The sequence below is a fragment of the Exophiala xenobiotica genome (assembly GCF_000835505.1).
Source record: "Exophiala xenobiotica strain CBS 118157 unplaced genomic scaffold supercont1.4, whole genome shotgun sequence".
NCBI classification, from domain to species: Eukaryota; Fungi; Ascomycota; class Eurotiomycetes; order Chaetothyriales; family Herpotrichiellaceae; genus Exophiala; species Exophiala xenobiotica.
In genome coordinates this window covers 1,503,076-1,519,009 of record NW_013562491.1, presented here as the reverse complement: position 1 = coordinate 1,519,009, position 15,934 = coordinate 1,503,076, and the positions used below count along the sequence as shown (strand labels likewise).

Here is a 15,934-nt window from a genome sequence, read left to right as displayed (position 1 = left end):
TGCACTTCGACTATGGGAAATATGAAGCGATTGAATACTAAGAAAAGTATCAAAGAAACCCCCAAGACGCCTTATTGGTACCATTTGCCTCGATATCAAAGCAGAACGTTCCATCCTCGCATCACATAAAGTCGCCGGCTTCACTGCAACCCCTACTATCACACCGGCGACATCAGCCCGGAACGTCTATTCTTGTGCCTCGTTTCCAAACACATCGACGAAGCTACCTCCCAGACCGTTCTCCTCGATAGGCTGGGGCTGGGATCGTACGGGAATATTCAGGTCCGCAGACATTGCTACTACCGAAACCTCACCATCGTTCCCGTCGCCAGCAAGCGCATGCAGACTAGGCGTTGACTCTTCCGCGCCGAGAGTGTATGTGGGGAGCGGAGGTACCGTGCCTGGCAATAAAAAACCGCCAACGTGAACATATAAATCAGACTCGCTGTGTGCGCGTGGCAACCCTCGACCGCCAAAATTACCCTCAAGTTCCGGATTGCCTGCCAGAAAGTTCGCAGAGAACGGGTGCTCATCTTGTCCTGCAATGTAAGTGTCCACGCATGACGCCTCATCTGCCATGTCGTGGGTGTGCTGGAAGGTGTCAGTATGACCGGCCTCGGAGTCTGATACCGTACGGCTCAGCACATGAAAGCTGTGATGTGTCTGGATAGGTGGACGAATGGCCAGTGGGGACATCCAGTGAGGTTCAGCTTCGTGACGCTCTTGCGCCTGATGGCGATAGCCGAGTCCACCAGGTGCTTGCAGGCGACGTTCAGAATCCCCCGAAGCAGCGAGCAATGCGATCTTTAAAACTTCCTCGTCCTCTGCTAGCTGTGGCCAGGGCTTATCCATGCTCCTCTTCCTCTTCCGCTGCTGATCATCGGCAAGAAACTGCAGAACGTGGATATCCTCCTGACTCAAATGATCCCAATGCTGGAGCTCTGGCTTGTCAGACTGGCTGTCTGCCTCTGGCTTGAGAAACGATGATTGGGACGATGCTGTGTTCAGGGATTCATCTTGGCCTAGGTGATCCTGCAGTGCTTGATGCGTTTGCAGAATCTGGCCGGTACTGCAACAGTCTGCGTCCAGTGAGCCTTGGTTGGCATACTTCAGGCTGTGGTCTCCTCCGTCCTGTCCGGATAGCTGAGGAAGTTCAAAGATATTCCCAGATTCGACGGCATGGGATGCCGTCATTGGATGGTGGTCAGCATGTGAGAAGCCGAAGATACCCTGTGCAGGACTGAAGTTATTGTTCGCCATGTATTCGTGCGCCATCGGGATATGGAAGGAAGATTCCGTTTGGTCGACTTGTGTCGTGTGCGGATAATGGAATGCCATATGACCATCTTGGCAGAGCTCCTGGTCCATTGCCAATGGGAGCATGTCGAAAGTAAATTCTTGGTGAAGGTGCGAGGCACTGTCGTCCTCGATAGATTCAACGTAATCGACCATGGTATCCATCGGCAGGGCAGGTAATTCCATAGCGGACGCAGACATCTTCGGACTATTACCATTCGGCTCACCTACAGGTTCTGGTAGCGTGAGAGGCTGCCACGTCGTACTCGCCGCCGAAGAGGGCGCCGCCTGCGTGAACTTCCACAGCAATATCGCCGCTCTTCGAGGCTTCTGCTTTTTTGTATTCAAGTTCTCGCCAATGGTGTACCTCAATGCAAAGATTTCCTGCATGATCGTCAGACCGGCGAAGAACTCGCGAGAGCGGTCATTTGCCAGCTTTATCGCCGCAGAGTCCTTGGAGTCTTTGGCCATCTTCTTCTCGTCCGTCAGCGCCGTGAGCGTGGACGCCCACCAGGCCGATTGGAAGAAAGGCTTAACCAGGCCTTCTGCCGAGCCATAGCATTCCTCGTGACTAGGCGGGACCAGGAGCGCACCCTTCTGGTATATATGCGTGGCAACTGTCCAGCGCTTGGCTTCTCGGTCATGTTGCATTTCCGGCCAGTCGTGGCACTGGAAATCAAGGTCTAGGGTGATTCCGAGTTTGGAGTGTCTGGGGGGGAAGTCGTCCATCAAGTGAAACGCAGAATTCAGCAGGATGATCTCGCACGGGTTCGACGTGCAGAGTTCTTCTATTGTCATGTGCAGCCTTGGAAACGATTCACGCCAGTTATCGAGTGTGTCGAGAGGGAGTGATTTTGGTCTGGTCCTGCGGGATGATAGTTGAGTATATTGGTGTAGCGTACGATTCTGATTCGAATCGTTGGGTGGCGGGAGGACCCGCGCTTCGAAATGCATCTGTTGCACGAAGTAGCTCGCCAGGAAAAAGACGGGGACGCTGCTGTCGGAGAACGTGTCATTGTCATCCCAAGGTTCCTCTTTGACGAATCCTTGATGGTGCCGCGGCAACTGGTTAAATCCTCCCATCATTTTGTGGGGGTTTGTGTCCATGTGCTCTAGGGAATGATGATGGAATTTATGTCCCTTTGCTTGAGATTGGGAGCCATTCTTCTGATCGCCAGGGACCTTGTTCAGGCGGACCCCTGGACGAGGTCAGTACTGACGGCGCAAGGAGGTATGAGATGTGTGAGAGTCGGGTCCGTACATTCTGGTTCATACCTCAGAAACCTATCAAGCACTTGGATGTGGCTTGAGACTTGTTTTCGGGTGCGTCTTTCGCCCGTCCTGTGCCAGATATATTCTGAAATGAGCATATTGCGGCCGTTTAGTCTTCCGCCCTGGGACCATTTCTTGCGACCCATTGGTTTGATGCATTGGATTGCTATCGCGGTCAGAATAATAACGGGGAAGATGAAAACCGTGAAGTTACCCTCTTGAAAAGCATCCTCAATGTGCAAGGGCCATATGGGTTTGTCATCGCGACCGAAATCCTGCCTCGGACGTCTTCGATAGCTCTGGTATTTTTCATTCTTAAGGTACTCGAACGACCGAACATGACCGGGGACATGACGACGGCGCTTGAAAGGGTGGAGTTGGTCTTGGATCTGTGGCTTCTGTTCAAATGGGTGGATTGGGACATCGTTCGAAAATAATGATGCTGTGGGGAGAGGAAGCTGGTGCAGAGATGGCTTCGTTGTCAACTCATCTTTCAAGTCTGCTGATGAATGAGGCCGCTGGTTCTCGATCCCTTCTCCTGGCTTGACAATCGACGACTGGATGTTGCCTGACGAGATGGACAAAGGGTCCAAGCCCAGCACCGATTCCTGCTCTTGTGGATAAGTCCCGGAATGCAGCATATCCATAGCGGCGAGTATGCGTGGGCTATGCTCTTGCTCTGGAAGGAAAAAATGCAACAGTCTGCAAACAAAAAGACTCAGGAATGAGAAAAAGACAGGGAATGCTGGGAGGTGACCAGTATATCATGGTGTTATAATGGTCATTCTAGACAAGGCACTGCACGAGCGATGCAATCTCTTCGTAGACCTCGCGATTTACTCCAGCTACAACCCTTCCGGACTTTGGTTGGACAGGAGTACACATTCAGAAGCTCTGTTTTCGTTGCTGTCCAAGAAATGACGATCAAGCAAGACAAGCAATTTCGCAGCGTAAAGGTCTCTGTGCCATCCTTGCCGCACAGACGCAGAATGCCGCGAAAAGGGCAATGCAAGGGATGTGGTAAGGTCGACTTCAAGCCCGATCGAGTCTCGATGCAAATGGCTTCGGCCAGTGAGCAGCACCCCAGGAGAATTCGTGAACTGGACATGTCCGGCACTTGGACCAGATAGATCGCTCGTGCACAGGGCAGCTTTCCTTTCCAAGTCTGATAATCTGTTAACGAACCAGGTAGCTCCGACAACGACTCTCAAACGAGACAGTACGAATACTGCCGCCCTGGACTCGGGCAAGTCAGCCGGCACAAGAAAATAATACTAGACAACCTGATCACGAGCGACATTGCTATATTGATCGACAATACCAAGGGTTTGAGGAGGGTGTTAGTCCATAGATGTCCGGAGAGGCTGGTGCTGCAAGGGGCGAAGTGGGCCTCACCACCTTCGATGCTTCAAAGAGGTTCAACATCGTCTCGAGCATCGACATTGAATTTCTTCCGGGCTGATCCTGTCATTTTATGATGAGTTAATGAAATCTGATGGCCCTGGACCTTCTTCTCCATGGCTCTGATCTCAGCCTCAGGATCAACGATCTCGCCTTCGGCAAAATCGAGAACGAGCCTGCGGCCGAGTAAATGAGTGTTGGAGAGTGCCTCGATTGCGTTCTCGGCTTCTTTGGCGGTGACAAATTCCGCAAATGCAAACCCACGGGCAGTGCTATCGAACTTTTTCGGCATACGAATGGTGCGAAGCTGACCATAAGCTCCAAAAAGAGCGCGTACGTCCTTCTTCGTAGCTTCGAATGGCAAATTCTTGACGATGATCTTCGTCTTGTTGGCATGGACCTTCTTGGCAATATCTTCCTTGCGCCGCTCTTCGGCCAAGTCTGTGGACTTTTGTGACAACTGTGCGAGAAGTTCGTGTCCGTCAAGACGGCGACCATTCATAGTGGAAGCGGCAGCTTCAGCTTGAGCCTTCGAACGGAACTCGACAAACCCGAAGCCCATACTCAGAACTTCACCCGGTCGTTTGGTATCAGTCCTTGTCTTGACTCTTGCAGAGAGGAAACCAGGGAGGGGTGCGAATGCTTCAACTAATCGGGCCGTCGTGGTGGCAAAATTCAGATTCCGGACGAACACTGTCGCCGTGGTGCCGGGCGCATCACCGTTTGTGTCCTCAACAAAGACGGGGTTATCCGAGTTTGCGACATCCTTGCCACCTTCCCATAGTCCTCGAGGTGCCTTTTCAAGGTAGAGCACAGAGCCTCTCAGATTTCGGTATGCTAGTTGTTTCAAGGCCAGTGTTGCGGAGTTGGGCTCCGAGTATTGGGCAACAGCCATTGTTCCCGTAGTTGGAAAAACCAATCGCTCAACCGTACCATACTGCCTCAGCATCTCAGACAGTTCTTCCGCAGTGGTGCCGAAAGAAAAGTTCTTTAACAGGATTGTTCTGTCGTCGCGGGACTGTGTTTTGAAGGCGTCAATATTCACGCCATGGGATCTCAGATAATCTTTGGTCTCTTTGATCACACTGGTTTCTGCATGCGCTTGCTTGACAGCCGCATCAGCCGAAGCAGGATCGAGCAAGTCTGCTTTTGACACTCCGAGGCGGCCAGCTACCGAAGCAAGGACGGCGTCAGGATTCATGTAAAGTGAGTTCCAGCTGAATGTGGCCTTGGACGCTTCGGTTTTTCGCTTGATGGCTTTTTGCTTCTTAAGCGGCAGCTTGGAAAGCTCGAATTCACTCAAGTTCTGGGTTTTCTTGTCCGATGCAGGTAGGACATGCATCAGCCGACCCCGAAAATCTTTGCCATCAAGCTCGAAAAGTGCTGTCTCAGCATCTTGCGGCTCGACATATTGAACGTAACCGAGACCCTTTCCGATTGACTTTCTGGTATCCGTCACTAGATGAATCTGTCTCGTTATCAGTAGACGCACAAAAAAGACTTGAGGAAAGATAATGGTGCATCATCCAATATCAGAAATGAGAAGCATCTACTAAAATAATCTCTCCCGGTTCACATCAAATGCATTGCATAAGTTGTCCCTATCAGGAATTCATCATGAAAATGAGAGGAGGAAACGTAACGATAGCATGACATACCTCAGATATTCGTCCATACGAAGAAAATGCAGCCCTCAAGTCTTCTTCTCTTGTGTCAAAGGGCAGATTTCTGACAAACAACCGAGCATTTGGTACCGAGACTCGTGCAGTTTGTTCTGAGAGTTCCTGACGTTCAACATCTGTCGCACCCTCCCCTTCTGGGGCCTTTGCAGAAACATCAGCGACGGGGCTTATTCTGACTGCTTCCCTAGCGGGCCGTTGTCTTGCAGCACTATCATCTTCAATTAGATCCAGGACTCTGCTTGTCTTGCCACGAAGCCAATCCGTGTCAGACTGGGTTACAACTTCAGCCGTTGTTTCTTCCGTGGCCTCGACTGATGCTTCGCCTGTCTTTTGGTCCTTCTCTACCCTCTGTGGAGAATCGCCATCCTCCTTTGACTCTCCCTGCGTGCGAGGCTTCTGAACACCGTTGCTCCGTTGGAAATCGACATTCTCACGGCCACTGTCATCTGTCTCACGCTTTCTCTTCCTAGATGTGTCGTCTTGGCTCTCTCCGTTTTCTGGCCGCTGCCGCAAGGAGCGTTGTGATACTGGGGCGGCTTGTCCTCGACCGTCGCGTTTGACTTCAATAGGTCTGGCTAAAGTGACAGAGATCTTTGACATCCGAATGAAGGATTTATTGAAGTATCGTACAGCATTCTTCGCATCCTCATGAGAAGAGAATCCGACAAAACCTATTCTGCGGTCTGCTATAACATGAGCGTCTGTGACCGGATACTCTCCTTGAAAATGTAAACGCAGTTGTTCACTGGTCATGGAAGGCGGCAGTCCTGAGACATAAACCCTCGTGACGGGCGGTTCCTCGGTCTCTGTCGCCGTCATGGCGGATCTATGAGATTCAGCTGCTATGCTAGAACATTGAGGATGAAGAGTAATTACTGGTCTCTAAGACTGCAAGTTCTTCGAGCGCAGAAAAAAAGTTGGAGACTACGCGGCGAGCTGCCAAGGATTCTGTCAGACCAGAGTCTAGGTTGTAATTGCGGCGGAATCCCTCATGCGGCACTTACGCAACAAACAGAACTCCGTGTTCCAACCTTTCTCTTGGTCATTACTCTTGCAGTCTTGAAGTAAACCCCTTCACGGATTGATTCTTCAGAAGCCTCAAAAGCCTCTCCAGTCGTACAGCAGCAATTATGGCGGACCCTATGCCCGAAAAGAAGGTCAAGTTGGAGCGTCAGTTTACCCAACTCCGTACAAAGCCACGACTAACCAGGTTCCAGCACAAATCAAGTCCGTCGATATGGTGAGACCGCCGAGATAAGTGCTGTAACAGCCGACGCTGACATACTGAAGAGCGAGGACATGCAACAAGAGGCCATCGAAGTCGGTAGGGGCTGATGATTCCGAGGTGTGTCCGGACAGGTCCGTTGACGCTTCCAATAGCACAAGAGGCGATGGAGAAATTCACTGTCGAGAAGGTACGACTCGCAACCGATTTGTCACCTGGAACGGCACGCTGACCGGATACAGGACATCGCACAACATATCAAGCGAGAGGTAGATCCTTGTTAGAGGCACTCATATGATGCGGCCGCTAATGGTACCATGCAGTTCGATTCAAAAAAGGGTGCTACATGGCATTGCATAGTGGGCAGGAACTTTGGAAGCTTCGTAACACATGGTACGCGTTACTCACCTCAGCTCCGAAGTGGCTGTCGGATTGGGTTGCTGAACAAACGGATACAGAAACGAAGCACTTCATCTATTTTTATCTTGGCCATGTTGCTATTCTACTGTTCAAGACTCAATGATTGCAGCAAAATTAGCGATATGGGCGTCTCAGGGAAAACAAATGAATCGGGGTCATTACTCTTGATATCGTACTTTATTCATTGGAGAGTGCTGCCAATGACGATCGAATTCTGCCGGAGTCTTGAAGTAAATGTTATGAACAGAGGAGGGTATAATTGGGTGCTATGCCGTCGAAGCTCTCAATGGACATATCAAAGCCGATGGCTACCTTACAGTACGGTCCACGTACCTTAAGGTACCTTCGGTGTCATGGATACCAGGTATCAGCGTTGTAGCCTTATGACTGACGAGGCTGCGACATTTGTTGACATGGGCCTCTCGTGTTAGTGGGCGCCACCATTTTCTCCGACGATGGACGCCCGTGATTCGCCAAGAGAGCCAAGTGACGAGGCGCGTCATCGTCATGGCTTGTCATTTCATTTCGCCTCAGACTGCGCCTTCTCCTCTCTCTTAGTGTTGCGCAAAGCATTCCACCTCCGCTGTCGACGCCGCCAGCTTCCTTCTTGTAATCCTATTGTCGAGTATTTACCATCCGACTATCACTCGAACCTCTCGAACCGCACGCTTTCTCCATCATGGCTTTTTGCTTCGTTGTCGGCAGTAAAGGTGAGCGAAAGGCGCTTTTGCCAATAATACACAGCTAATTGCCCTTTAAAGACTTCACGAGCCAGTTGAAAGGCTATGAAGGAATAACTGCTCAGTGTCACAACTGCGGAAACTGGTCAGCGCATCCCATTCAATCTTGGGACTGGTTTACCTTCTGCTTCGTGCCTGTCATACCGCTGGGAGGCAAACACAAGGACGTATGTTTCGCAGGCGCATTCTGAAGCTTACCTTGGCTGATGGCTCTTGTAGCTTGTTTGTTCCATCTGCCGGTTTCGTCAAGATCTACGGTAAGGACAGTGTCCGAGAACAACATGTTATCTTCAGGATCTGACATAATGGCTAGGAATCGACCAGACGTACAGTCGCAACATGGCCAAGGACCAACGCCACATCCTCAACAACAAGGTCCTCCTCAGGGCTGGGGAGGACCTCCGGGACAACAACAGATGCGGTATCAGTGATATACTGGGACGAAAGAGTTGATTGGCTTGGAATACACGACGTCTCCCATCACACCGATTCCACTTCGACTCCTTCGGTATCGCGCAGCGGTCGAACTGTTCGTATCTACATTAACCAAGGCAACGACTTATGCCATCAACATGAATCTGCTGCATGTCTATTCTTAATGAAGGGACTTCGACTTCGTCAACCAGGATATCAGTTTGGAGATCTTCTTTACTGTCTCGAACCCCGGCCTTGCTCTACGAGGCTGTTTCCTGAACCTCAGATCACAACATGTTAAGCGAGCGCAAGTGTTTAATGCCGAGGACAAGCGATGCAAGATAATCGTTCTCGGAAATGCATGTCTTCGGAGACAGTGGTGGCGTTGATGAAGGCGTCTACCAACATTCTAAGAACACGGCTCCCTTCTACCACAGGTGACATGGGTGGCTTTGGGATGTAATCCTAACAAGGTCACGAGCAGCGGGGATGTCGACTCAATGTCCTAGCTCAATAGGAAGCCAATTGGGCTCTGAACCCCATGAGAGGAGTAGCATCGCTGGCGTTCGAGGCTTGGATGACATAATGTGTTAATGGCTGGTCTGGGGACCTTTACTGCATTTCCCGAATCTTATCAAGCTTCCTCGCGCTCAGTGTTTGACCAACCATAACCATCGGAGGGCTCTTTGTGGACCTGCAATGCAGTTCTCCAGACACAAAAGGAGCGGACAGTTGCAGATCACGTGATATACTTTTCAAAGGCGGTGAAACCGGCAGAATCTTACGAGTCGAATATAAATTTCCTGTACACACACAATACTCTTTCTTTCTAAAAGTCATGCGCCGCTCCCCATCCGCTGCGTTCTCTGCTACAAACAACGACTTCTCCTGCTCTTACCAGCAGTTGAGATGATGTTTCCACTTGCAGATGAGAAATTCGGAGTAATCTTCAAATCTTCACCTGTGTCTTTGAGTCACCTTGACCGAGACCTCAGGACTGCCCGCGAGGGTCCAGCACGATTTCGTGCCCGCAATTGGCATCAGAAATTTACAGGGCTTCAGGCTGACCGTGTGTGACTTGTCACTCGCGTCGCAGCCCTGAAGGATTCCCTATGGAAGAGCCGTTGCGAAGATTGTATGGCGTGTCTCCCCGGTGAGAGCGCACTTACTTTAGTGCAATCGCAGCGGAAGTCTACCCATTTCCAGAAATGGGCAAGCTTTCAATTCGATTCCGATTACTCTGGGGAGCGGCGCATCACCTTTTCCTTTTTTCCAGGTGAGAGGAACTCCCATGTTCAAAAGTATGGGATGCTACTAACAATTCGATACCGCTGAGTATCTTGCTTCGCCGTCCCTCTAGTGTCCGTTCACACCATTGACGCCATTCGTCTCTGGTCTCGCTGAAAATTCCCTGAATGTGTCCAAGTCCACTTTCCTCAAAGCACTGTCCTCCGTTGCCTCCAGATGTACACTCGGAACGCCATTCTTACCGATCCTTCCGTCCTTGTATGCTTGAAACGCTTCCAACCACCGTGAAGTGCACAGACACCACTTGCAGCCTTCGGTCAACCCTGCGCCTCGGAGATCGTTCCCCTGCGACGCTGAGAAGTTCAAGAACTCATCTGTGACGACACCAGCAACAGCATGGTTGCCAAAGTCTGCCGCTCCGGTTCTACAATAGCCGTCTCGGTGGAAACCAGTAACAGGACGGTTGGAGAAGAACGCAAGCGGTTGCTTGAATACTGCGCGTCTACGTCAGTGGAGACATGGCGATCAGAAGCCTTTTGGAGGTACCGTTCAGCGGTCCGGACATCTTTTCTTCCTTTTGGATCTCTTGTACCTGAGGAGACGGCGATGGATGCGGAGGGAGAGGAGTCTTCCCTGCGCCCCGAAACAACGGTGTCTGGATGACTCTGGCACGAAGGCCGTTCCACAGGCTGAATTTACGCGTGAGATGGGAGGTGTGTTGTTGCAACTGCATCAATATTTCTCCAATGGCTCAGTGTCTCAACGACCCAAGTCTCTCACTTCAAGGTATTGGCGATGAACGAAGAAACATGGGATTTCGTTTGACTGCGATATCCTCGAAACAATTGGAGCGCAGCCGCAGAAATGACGTCATCACTGATGTTTCTATTGCCAGAATTAATTCGAAGCTGGAGTTAATGTCTACCTAGGTACGAGTAGACCACCCATTGCTCGAGCGTTCCAGTGTCGATTTATAAAGATAAATTTAATATTTCTATGCACCTCCCTTTAACCGCACCTTAGTATTAACCGCTTTCCTCAATCACCCATTAATGTGGGCATTTGATCACGTACCTTACGAAGGGAGACATGTAGCAGCCCGTGGCCGAGAGCTGGTCACGTGTATAACCTCTTGGCACAATCCTTGCGCTTACCCTCGTCGTGTTGCTCGCGATCTCCCTCTTCAGTCTTCACCATCATTCACCGATCAACTTTAATTCATCTGCCTCACCCTTCCTTTTAAACCATCCCAATGATTTGAATAGACACATTCACCGAATAAGTCGACCCACTATTCTATTCATCACCGGTTCGAGTACTATTGAAAATCCTGATGATCCCCGCTGCGGCAGATCCGTCCGACTGAGTCAGGCAGACTGGTGCCACCCTATTGTTCTGCTTTGGTTACTCCCATTCATGACTTGGAACAATCGAAAGAGCTTGGTGGATCGAAACACAGGGTTTCTAGCAGCATTGGGATTATGTGGAATCTCCAGAAAAATCTCCAGAAAATCATTGCATTGCGCGAGGGTTTAGATAGCCAAAAGATACCAGGACATTCCTCTTTTCGTTGTCTCCCAGGCACTTCTGTCCGACAGCAAATTTGAAGAGCTTTCGCTGGCTCACCGACGTGACACTGAGAACCCTCAGTTCGTCTACATGCTACCAGCCCGTTTGACTGATTTGAGCCTCGGTCGGGTTCTGATCTACTCCCACTTTTCTCAATCTCCGTCTGCGGTCTGATCTCTTTTACTCCATCATCATGTCTGGGTTGCCCTCTGACGAGGTTGCTGAAGACTACAAAGGTTCTCTGGAAGATCTTGTGACCAACGACAGATATCAAATCTCCAACCTCACGTTGATCGCAAAAGAGAATATTGAACACGCTGAAGCGATCTCGCGAGTTCTACAAAATCACATTAATCGAGTACGTCCCACGTCCCTCGTCTCATGCTCTACTTGTCTTCCCGCGGAAGCATACAAATGCCTGCTCTAAATCAGTACTAACTCCTATATAGGCTCCTCCAGCACGGAAACTGCCAGCGCTGTATGTGCTGGACTCGATTGCCAAAAATGTGGGATCGCCTTATACCGTATATTTCGGCCGCAATCTTCACCAGATTTTCATGCTTGCCTATTCCCAGGTCGATGGCAATGTTCGGCGGAAGCTGGAGGAGATGCTGAAAACATGGCGAGAACCCGTTCCCGGCTCCCTATCCACGACACCTGTTTTTCCTCACCCTAGCACGCAGACGATAGTCGATAGCCTGAACAAGTTTCGGGGTCCCACGCCATCAGCTAGCCGCTATCAGTCTACTCCAGTGCATGCCGCTCCAGCAAGAGTAGCGTCTGCCCAGCCTTACCGTCATACGCCCACACCTCCTCAGAGTCTACCACCTTTCAATCCAGTTATCCCTTCGCACATCAGAAGTCCGCAACCCCAAGCAGCAACACCCCAGCAAGCATACCAACAGACTCCGCCTACCTCTTACGCTCAGCCATATCCAGCTCAGATGAACCCGTTCTACCCTCAGCTCCCTCAGACTTCGCAATTCCCGGCGCCCACTCCGCAACCTCGACCTGTCTCTGCCGGATCTGTAGACCTCCAGAAATTGCATGCCGACATTGACGACCTGACGACTGACGCGAAGATCGAATGTGCCACTCACCCTATGGATCAAGCGGCACAGAGAAAGTTGGCCAGCCTACAAACCTTGAAAGAGATCCTCGACAGTGGGAACGCGTCTGAAAGCGACTTGGTCGATATCCGGAACACCATTATGCAGAAGATGGCCGAGAAATTAGCAGCTGCTCAAGCCGCCCCAGCCCAACCACCATTTCCAGTACTGCCGGCTAACCCTCTATCGAGCACATATATGCCGCCACAACCCCCTGTCCCGCCATCGGCTCCAAACGCTCTGTTCAACAGTACCAACTTGGCTGAACTACTACGGGCCACTGTCGGTCAGCCGCAACAAGCCGCAACACCGCCGAATTACTATGCGCCCCAACCTAGTATCAGCGCTCCTCAAGGCGGTCCACAAGCCCCTCCACCAGCCTCGGAAAATCCGTTTCTTGCGCAACTACGTGCTTCAGGGCTTCTGTCCGCCGCGCCGACACCACCTTTGCCCACGCTCGCTTTTGGAATGGATAAAATGTCCGAAGTCACCTTGACCTCTGCGTCGATCAAGATATCACGCCCGCACTTGATTTCCGCCTTTCTCAACGCTCGGCCGAATCAGTGTAGCACATGCGGCAAGAGATTCACTTTAGACGATATAGGGAAGGAGAAAAAGGCGCGACATCTTGATTGGCATTTCAAGACCAAAGCAAGAATGCTCGAAGCCGAGAAACGTGGTCAAAATCGGAGTTGGTATGTCGATGAACGAGAATGGATCGCGAGTAAAGAGTACGAGGACGACGCAGGACCAACAGATGCAAATGCCAATGGTGCTGCAGCGGCTGAGAAGAAGAAGACTCAAGACTTTGTCCGGGTACCGGCGGATCCTGTGCTGCGATCGTTGCCATGTCCGATCGATCAGGAACCGTTCAAGAGTGAGTGGAGCGAGGAGGTACAGGATTTTATCTGGAAGGATGCCGTCCATGTCGGTGGCCGCTATTACCACGCCAGCTGTTATGCCGAAGTAACAAAAGGTCGAGAGAAGGAGGGTGTCTCGACTCCTGTCGGCGGAAGCAGGAGGGTGGCGACTCCCGACTCGGTATTGGGAAAGCGAAAGGCCGAGGTATGATGATTTCTGTCTGCGTCATGACAGAGTTGAAGTTGACCGGAAAGCAGGATGTATCAAATGAGACCAAGTCCAGAATCAAACTGGAAAGGGTGCAGCCAGTGTGAAGTTTGAAGCAGTCAAGAAGCGTTGAATGGTGTTTCACGAGAGCGGCATCTACAGACATATAACGAGATACTAGGCAGTTGCATTGCGAGCGAAGGGGTCTTACTAGATCATTGGGTTATGATGGGTTGGTTCCGAGCGAGCATTGTGTGCTGGTAGAAAGATGACATGCGTCAAAAATTACTACAAGTAACCACTACCAATACCATCAGGTATATCACAGTCACCACAGTACACAGCAGTTGTATAAGTCTCGGACATAAGCCCTTCGAGCGTACCTTAGAGAAGTCCCAAAGTCCAAGTCGGACCAAGCACGAAGCACGCGAGAAGCTCCACCACAACTTTTTTCCATTTCCCTCAACTTTTTGAATTGCTTCTTTTCCGCGCGACCTCTTATCGACCGGCGACTTTTTATTTTCTCGTTCTTCCCAGCAGCTGGTCATATTGTACTATTCTCGCTAGACCACTTGTACATAAATTGACGATACAACTCGAACCAGACGGGACTGATAGAACACCTCCGATACCCTCGTCGCAGCTTCTCCTCTTCTCTCCACTGATTTTCCTCGACATCGTCTCAACCTTCATTCGCACAAGCGCACAAGCAGCTGCGCGATAAATACCCATCATGTCTCCTCCTGCGGTGGCACCAGCCGCGCTCGGCTCAGCGGGAAAAGAATATAAAAGGGAGTCAGGCACCGCAAGACTACTAGGATCAGGTTAGCGATACTTCCATGAACCAGTGATCGTCTTCGCGCAGCAGCAAGGACTAATATCTCTACCCCTACAGGCTCCGCCGGTATCGCCGAGCTGATGGTCTTCCACCCTGTCGACACAATCGCCAAACGACTGATGAGCAATTCCAGTAGAGTGAGAATGCAGCCAACCTTGCCCGGATCTGATTACACTCGACTGACATCTCGCAGGTAACGTCCGTCTCGGCCTTCAACACCGTCATCTTCAAAGACTACGCCTCTGCTCCGGCATTGTCCAAATTCACCTCTCTATTCCCTGGCCTAGGGTATGCGGCAGGGTACAAAGTTTTACAGAGAATATACAAGTACGGCGGGCAGCCCTTTGTCCGAGACTACCTCACACAGCATTATGCCACCGACTTCGACAAGGCGTTCGGCAAAGGCACGGGAAAGGCCATTCTCAATGCGACGGCGGGCTCCTTGATCGGTATCGGTGAAATCGTGCTGCTGCCCCTCGACGTCCTCAAGATCAAGAGACAAACCAACCCCGAAGCATTCCGATCGCGAGGATTCTTCCGCATCGTCGCCGACGAAGGAATGGGCCTGTACCGCGGCGCAGGTTGGACAGCTGCACGAAACGCTCCCGGTTCGTTCGCATTGTTTGGCGGCTCGGCGTGGGCGAAAGAGAAGCTGTTCAAGCTGGAGGACTACAACAAAGCCACCTGGGGCCAGAACTTTGTCGCCTCCGTGGCCGGCGCATCAGCAAGTCTTATTGTCTCGGCGCCTCTGGATGTGATCAAGACTCGTATCCAGAACCGAAACTTCGACAACCCCGAATCCGGGTTCCGAATCGTCGGCAGCATGATGAGGAACGAAGGCATCACGAGTTTCTTCAAGGGTCTAGTCCCCAAGATGCTCATGACCGGACCCAAGCTAGTCTTCAGCTTCTGGCTGGCACAAACGTTGATCCCGGCCTTTGGAAAAGTCGTCTAGATGGAGATTGGATTCTTCAACTGACAAACCACTTCGATTTCGAATCTTCGAGAAAAGAGCTAGCTCCACGGATACATACCTCCCATGTCGACATACTACGATAGTAAATCCGGTAAAACCTCCCTCACCTCTGCGATTGTCTCTGAGACCAAGTCTTTTGTCCCGATTAGACCCATGGCAATCCCGCATTTCTTCAATACAAACCCCCCTCCCCAAACATGTCGGATGGAAAAGGGGTCACAGCCACTCGAGTTTCTATGTTTGGTCGACGCTTCGCAGCTGCTGTCGTTTGTTGGCTACTACTATCAACCGGCGATTCGCGAGAGCGGCGAAAGCACTCGAAGCTCGGAGTGGCTTTTAGAGAGGCCCATCACCTGTGCCATTGGTGGGGTTCATGTGTTATGTTCCAAGGTTCTTTCCCCCCCTAGATGCGAAGGCGTAACGAGGCGTTCTCTCAAACATACCTGCCATCGTAGATAGCGATAGAAGCTATCGAGACCATGGGATGGTCTCTGTTTTGTTGTTACTAGCTACAGGGCTAATATCTTTGGTATTGATTCTGGGTCAGATCGGGACAGCGCATTTGTAAAGAAGGATATCCATGGGCTTGAGACTTTGTGCCACGCAGGAATGTAGTACGGGGGGACATGCTCTGCTCAGAGATATGCGGAATAAAATCTTCACTTCTTCAACACAG

General features: G+C 51.0%; 8 protein-coding genes across 9 annotated transcripts; 5 read left to right on the top strand and 3 right to left on the bottom strand.

Moving 5' to 3' along the window:
* Nucleotides 1–61: 61 nt before the first annotated feature.
* On the bottom strand, nucleotides 62–3,215 carry PV05_06747 (uncharacterized protein; the record flags this gene model as incomplete). The annotated part of the gene is made up of 2 exons (XM_013459517.1): nucleotides 62–2,495; nucleotides 2,558–3,215. 2 exons carry the CDS (start codon nucleotides 3,213–3,215, stop codon nucleotides 187–189), a joined length of 2,967 nt encoding a protein of 988 aa, XP_013314971.1. The 3' UTR covers nucleotides 62–186.
* A 14-nt stretch (nucleotides 3,216–3,229) lies between these two features.
* PV05_06746 (uncharacterized protein) lies at nucleotides 3,230–6,519 on the bottom strand. The gene is made up of 2 exons (XM_013459516.1): nucleotides 5,628–6,519; nucleotides 3,230–5,437 (listed from the first exon to the last, which is right to left on the bottom strand). Exons 1-2 carry the CDS (start codon nucleotides 6,468–6,470, stop codon nucleotides 3,977–3,979), a joined length of 2,304 nt encoding a protein of 767 aa, XP_013314970.1. The 5' UTR covers nucleotides 6,471–6,519; the 3' UTR covers nucleotides 3,230–3,976.
* A 262-nt stretch (nucleotides 6,520–6,781) lies between these two features.
* Nucleotides 6,782–7,160, top strand: PV05_06745 (dynein light chain, cytoplasmic; the record flags this gene model as incomplete). The annotated part of the gene is made up of 5 exons (XM_013459515.1): nucleotides 6,782–6,821; nucleotides 6,869–6,891; nucleotides 6,942–6,975; nucleotides 7,032–7,066; nucleotides 7,119–7,160. The coding sequence occupies 5 exons, from the start codon at nucleotides 6,782–6,784 to the stop codon at nucleotides 7,158–7,160; spliced, it is 174 nt and encodes a 57-aa protein (XP_013314969.1).
* Nucleotides 7,161–7,266: 106 nt separating this feature from the next.
* On the top strand, nucleotides 7,267–7,634 carry PV05_06744 (uncharacterized protein; the record flags this gene model as incomplete). The annotated part of the gene is made up of 2 exons (XM_013459514.1): nucleotides 7,267–7,269; nucleotides 7,335–7,634. The coding sequence occupies 2 exons, from the start codon at nucleotides 7,267–7,269 to the stop codon at nucleotides 7,632–7,634; spliced, it is 303 nt and encodes a 100-aa protein (XP_013314968.1).
* Nucleotides 7,635–7,874: 240 nt separating this feature from the next.
* PV05_06743 (uncharacterized protein) lies at nucleotides 7,875–9,257 on the top strand. Its single transcript, XM_013459513.1, has 4 exons — nucleotides 7,875–8,006; nucleotides 8,058–8,203; nucleotides 8,256–8,293; nucleotides 8,350–9,257. Exons 1-4 carry the CDS (start codon nucleotides 7,976–7,978, stop codon nucleotides 8,465–8,467), a joined length of 333 nt encoding a protein of 110 aa, XP_013314967.1. The 5' UTR covers nucleotides 7,875–7,975; the 3' UTR covers nucleotides 8,468–9,257.
* Nucleotides 9,258–9,724: 467 nt separating this feature from the next.
* PV05_06742 (uncharacterized protein) lies at nucleotides 9,725–10,484 on the bottom strand. Its single transcript, XM_013459512.1, has 2 exons — nucleotides 10,245–10,484; nucleotides 9,725–10,192 (listed from the first exon to the last, which is right to left on the bottom strand). The coding sequence occupies exons 1-2, from the start codon at nucleotides 10,429–10,431 to the stop codon at nucleotides 9,807–9,809; spliced, it is 573 nt and encodes a 190-aa protein (XP_013314966.1). The 5' UTR covers nucleotides 10,432–10,484; the 3' UTR covers nucleotides 9,725–9,806.
* A 415-nt stretch (nucleotides 10,485–10,899) lies between these two features.
* Nucleotides 10,900–13,815, top strand: PV05_06741. Of its 2 annotated transcripts, XM_013459511.1 has the most exons (3): nucleotides 10,900–11,625; nucleotides 11,717–13,441; nucleotides 13,495–13,815. In XM_013459511.1, the coding sequence occupies exons 1-3, from the start codon at nucleotides 11,461–11,463 to the stop codon at nucleotides 13,549–13,551; spliced, it is 1,947 nt and encodes a 648-aa protein (XP_013314965.1). In that variant the 5' UTR covers nucleotides 10,900–11,460; the 3' UTR covers nucleotides 13,552–13,815. The 2 variants fall into 2 exon arrangements, with proteins under 2 accessions (XP_013314965.1, XP_013314964.1); XM_013459510.1 differs by having other exon boundaries at nucleotides 11,717–13,815.
* Nucleotides 13,816–13,915: 100 nt separating this feature from the next.
* PV05_06740 (uncharacterized protein) lies at nucleotides 13,916–15,933 on the top strand. The gene is made up of 3 exons (XM_013459509.1): nucleotides 13,916–14,268; nucleotides 14,340–14,419; nucleotides 14,476–15,933. The coding sequence occupies exons 1-3, from the start codon at nucleotides 14,178–14,180 to the stop codon at nucleotides 15,235–15,237; spliced, it is 933 nt and encodes a 310-aa protein (XP_013314963.1). The 5' UTR covers nucleotides 13,916–14,177; the 3' UTR covers nucleotides 15,238–15,933.
* The last annotated feature ends 1 nt before the right edge of the window (nucleotide 15,934 follows it).

Bases quoted from the DNA above. Each gene is read 5' to 3' on its own strand.
- PV05_06746 (XM_013459516.1), bottom strand. From the start codon at position 6,470: ATGACGGCGACAGAGACCGAGGAACCGCCCGTCACGAGGGTTTATGTC. The intron at 5,438-5,627 runs GTATGTCATGCT...ATAACGAGACAG, and splicing joins CGTATGGACGAATATCTGAG to ATTCATCTAGTGACGGATAC.
- PV05_06743 (XM_013459513.1), top strand. From the start codon at position 7,976: ATGGCTTTTTGCTTCGTTGTCGGCAGTAAAG. The intron at 8,007-8,057 runs GTGAGCGAAAGG...TGCCCTTTAAAG, and splicing joins CTTCGTTGTCGGCAGTAAAG to ACTTCACGAGCCAGTTGAAA. The intron at 8,294-8,349 runs GTAAGGACAGTG...CATAATGGCTAG, and splicing joins CGGTTTCGTCAAGATCTACG to GAATCGACCAGACGTACAGT.
- PV05_06742 (XM_013459512.1), bottom strand. From the start codon at position 10,431: ATGCAGTTGCAACAACACACCTCCCATCTCACGCGTAAATTCAGCCTG. The intron at 10,193-10,244 runs GTACCTCCAAAA...GTAGACGCGCAG, and splicing joins GATGTCCGGACCGCTGAACG to TATTCAAGCAACCGCTTGCG.
- PV05_06741 (XM_013459511.1), top strand. From the start codon at position 11,461: ATGTCTGGGTTGCCCTCTGACGAGGTTGCTGAAGACTACAAAGGTTCT. The intron at 11,626-11,716 runs GTACGTCCCACG...ACTCCTATATAG, and splicing joins TACAAAATCACATTAATCGA to GCTCCTCCAGCACGGAAACT. The intron at 13,442-13,494 runs GTATGATGATTT...ACCGGAAAGCAG, and splicing joins TGGGAAAGCGAAAGGCCGAG to GATGTATCAAATGAGACCAA.
- PV05_06740 (XM_013459509.1), top strand. From the start codon at position 14,178: ATGTCTCCTCCTGCGGTGGCACCAGCCGCGCTCGGCTCAGCGGGAAAA. The intron at 14,269-14,339 runs GTTAGCGATACT...CTACCCCTACAG, and splicing joins CGCAAGACTACTAGGATCAG to GCTCCGCCGGTATCGCCGAG. The intron at 14,420-14,475 runs GTGAGAATGCAG...GACATCTCGCAG, and splicing joins TGATGAGCAATTCCAGTAGA to GTAACGTCCGTCTCGGCCTT.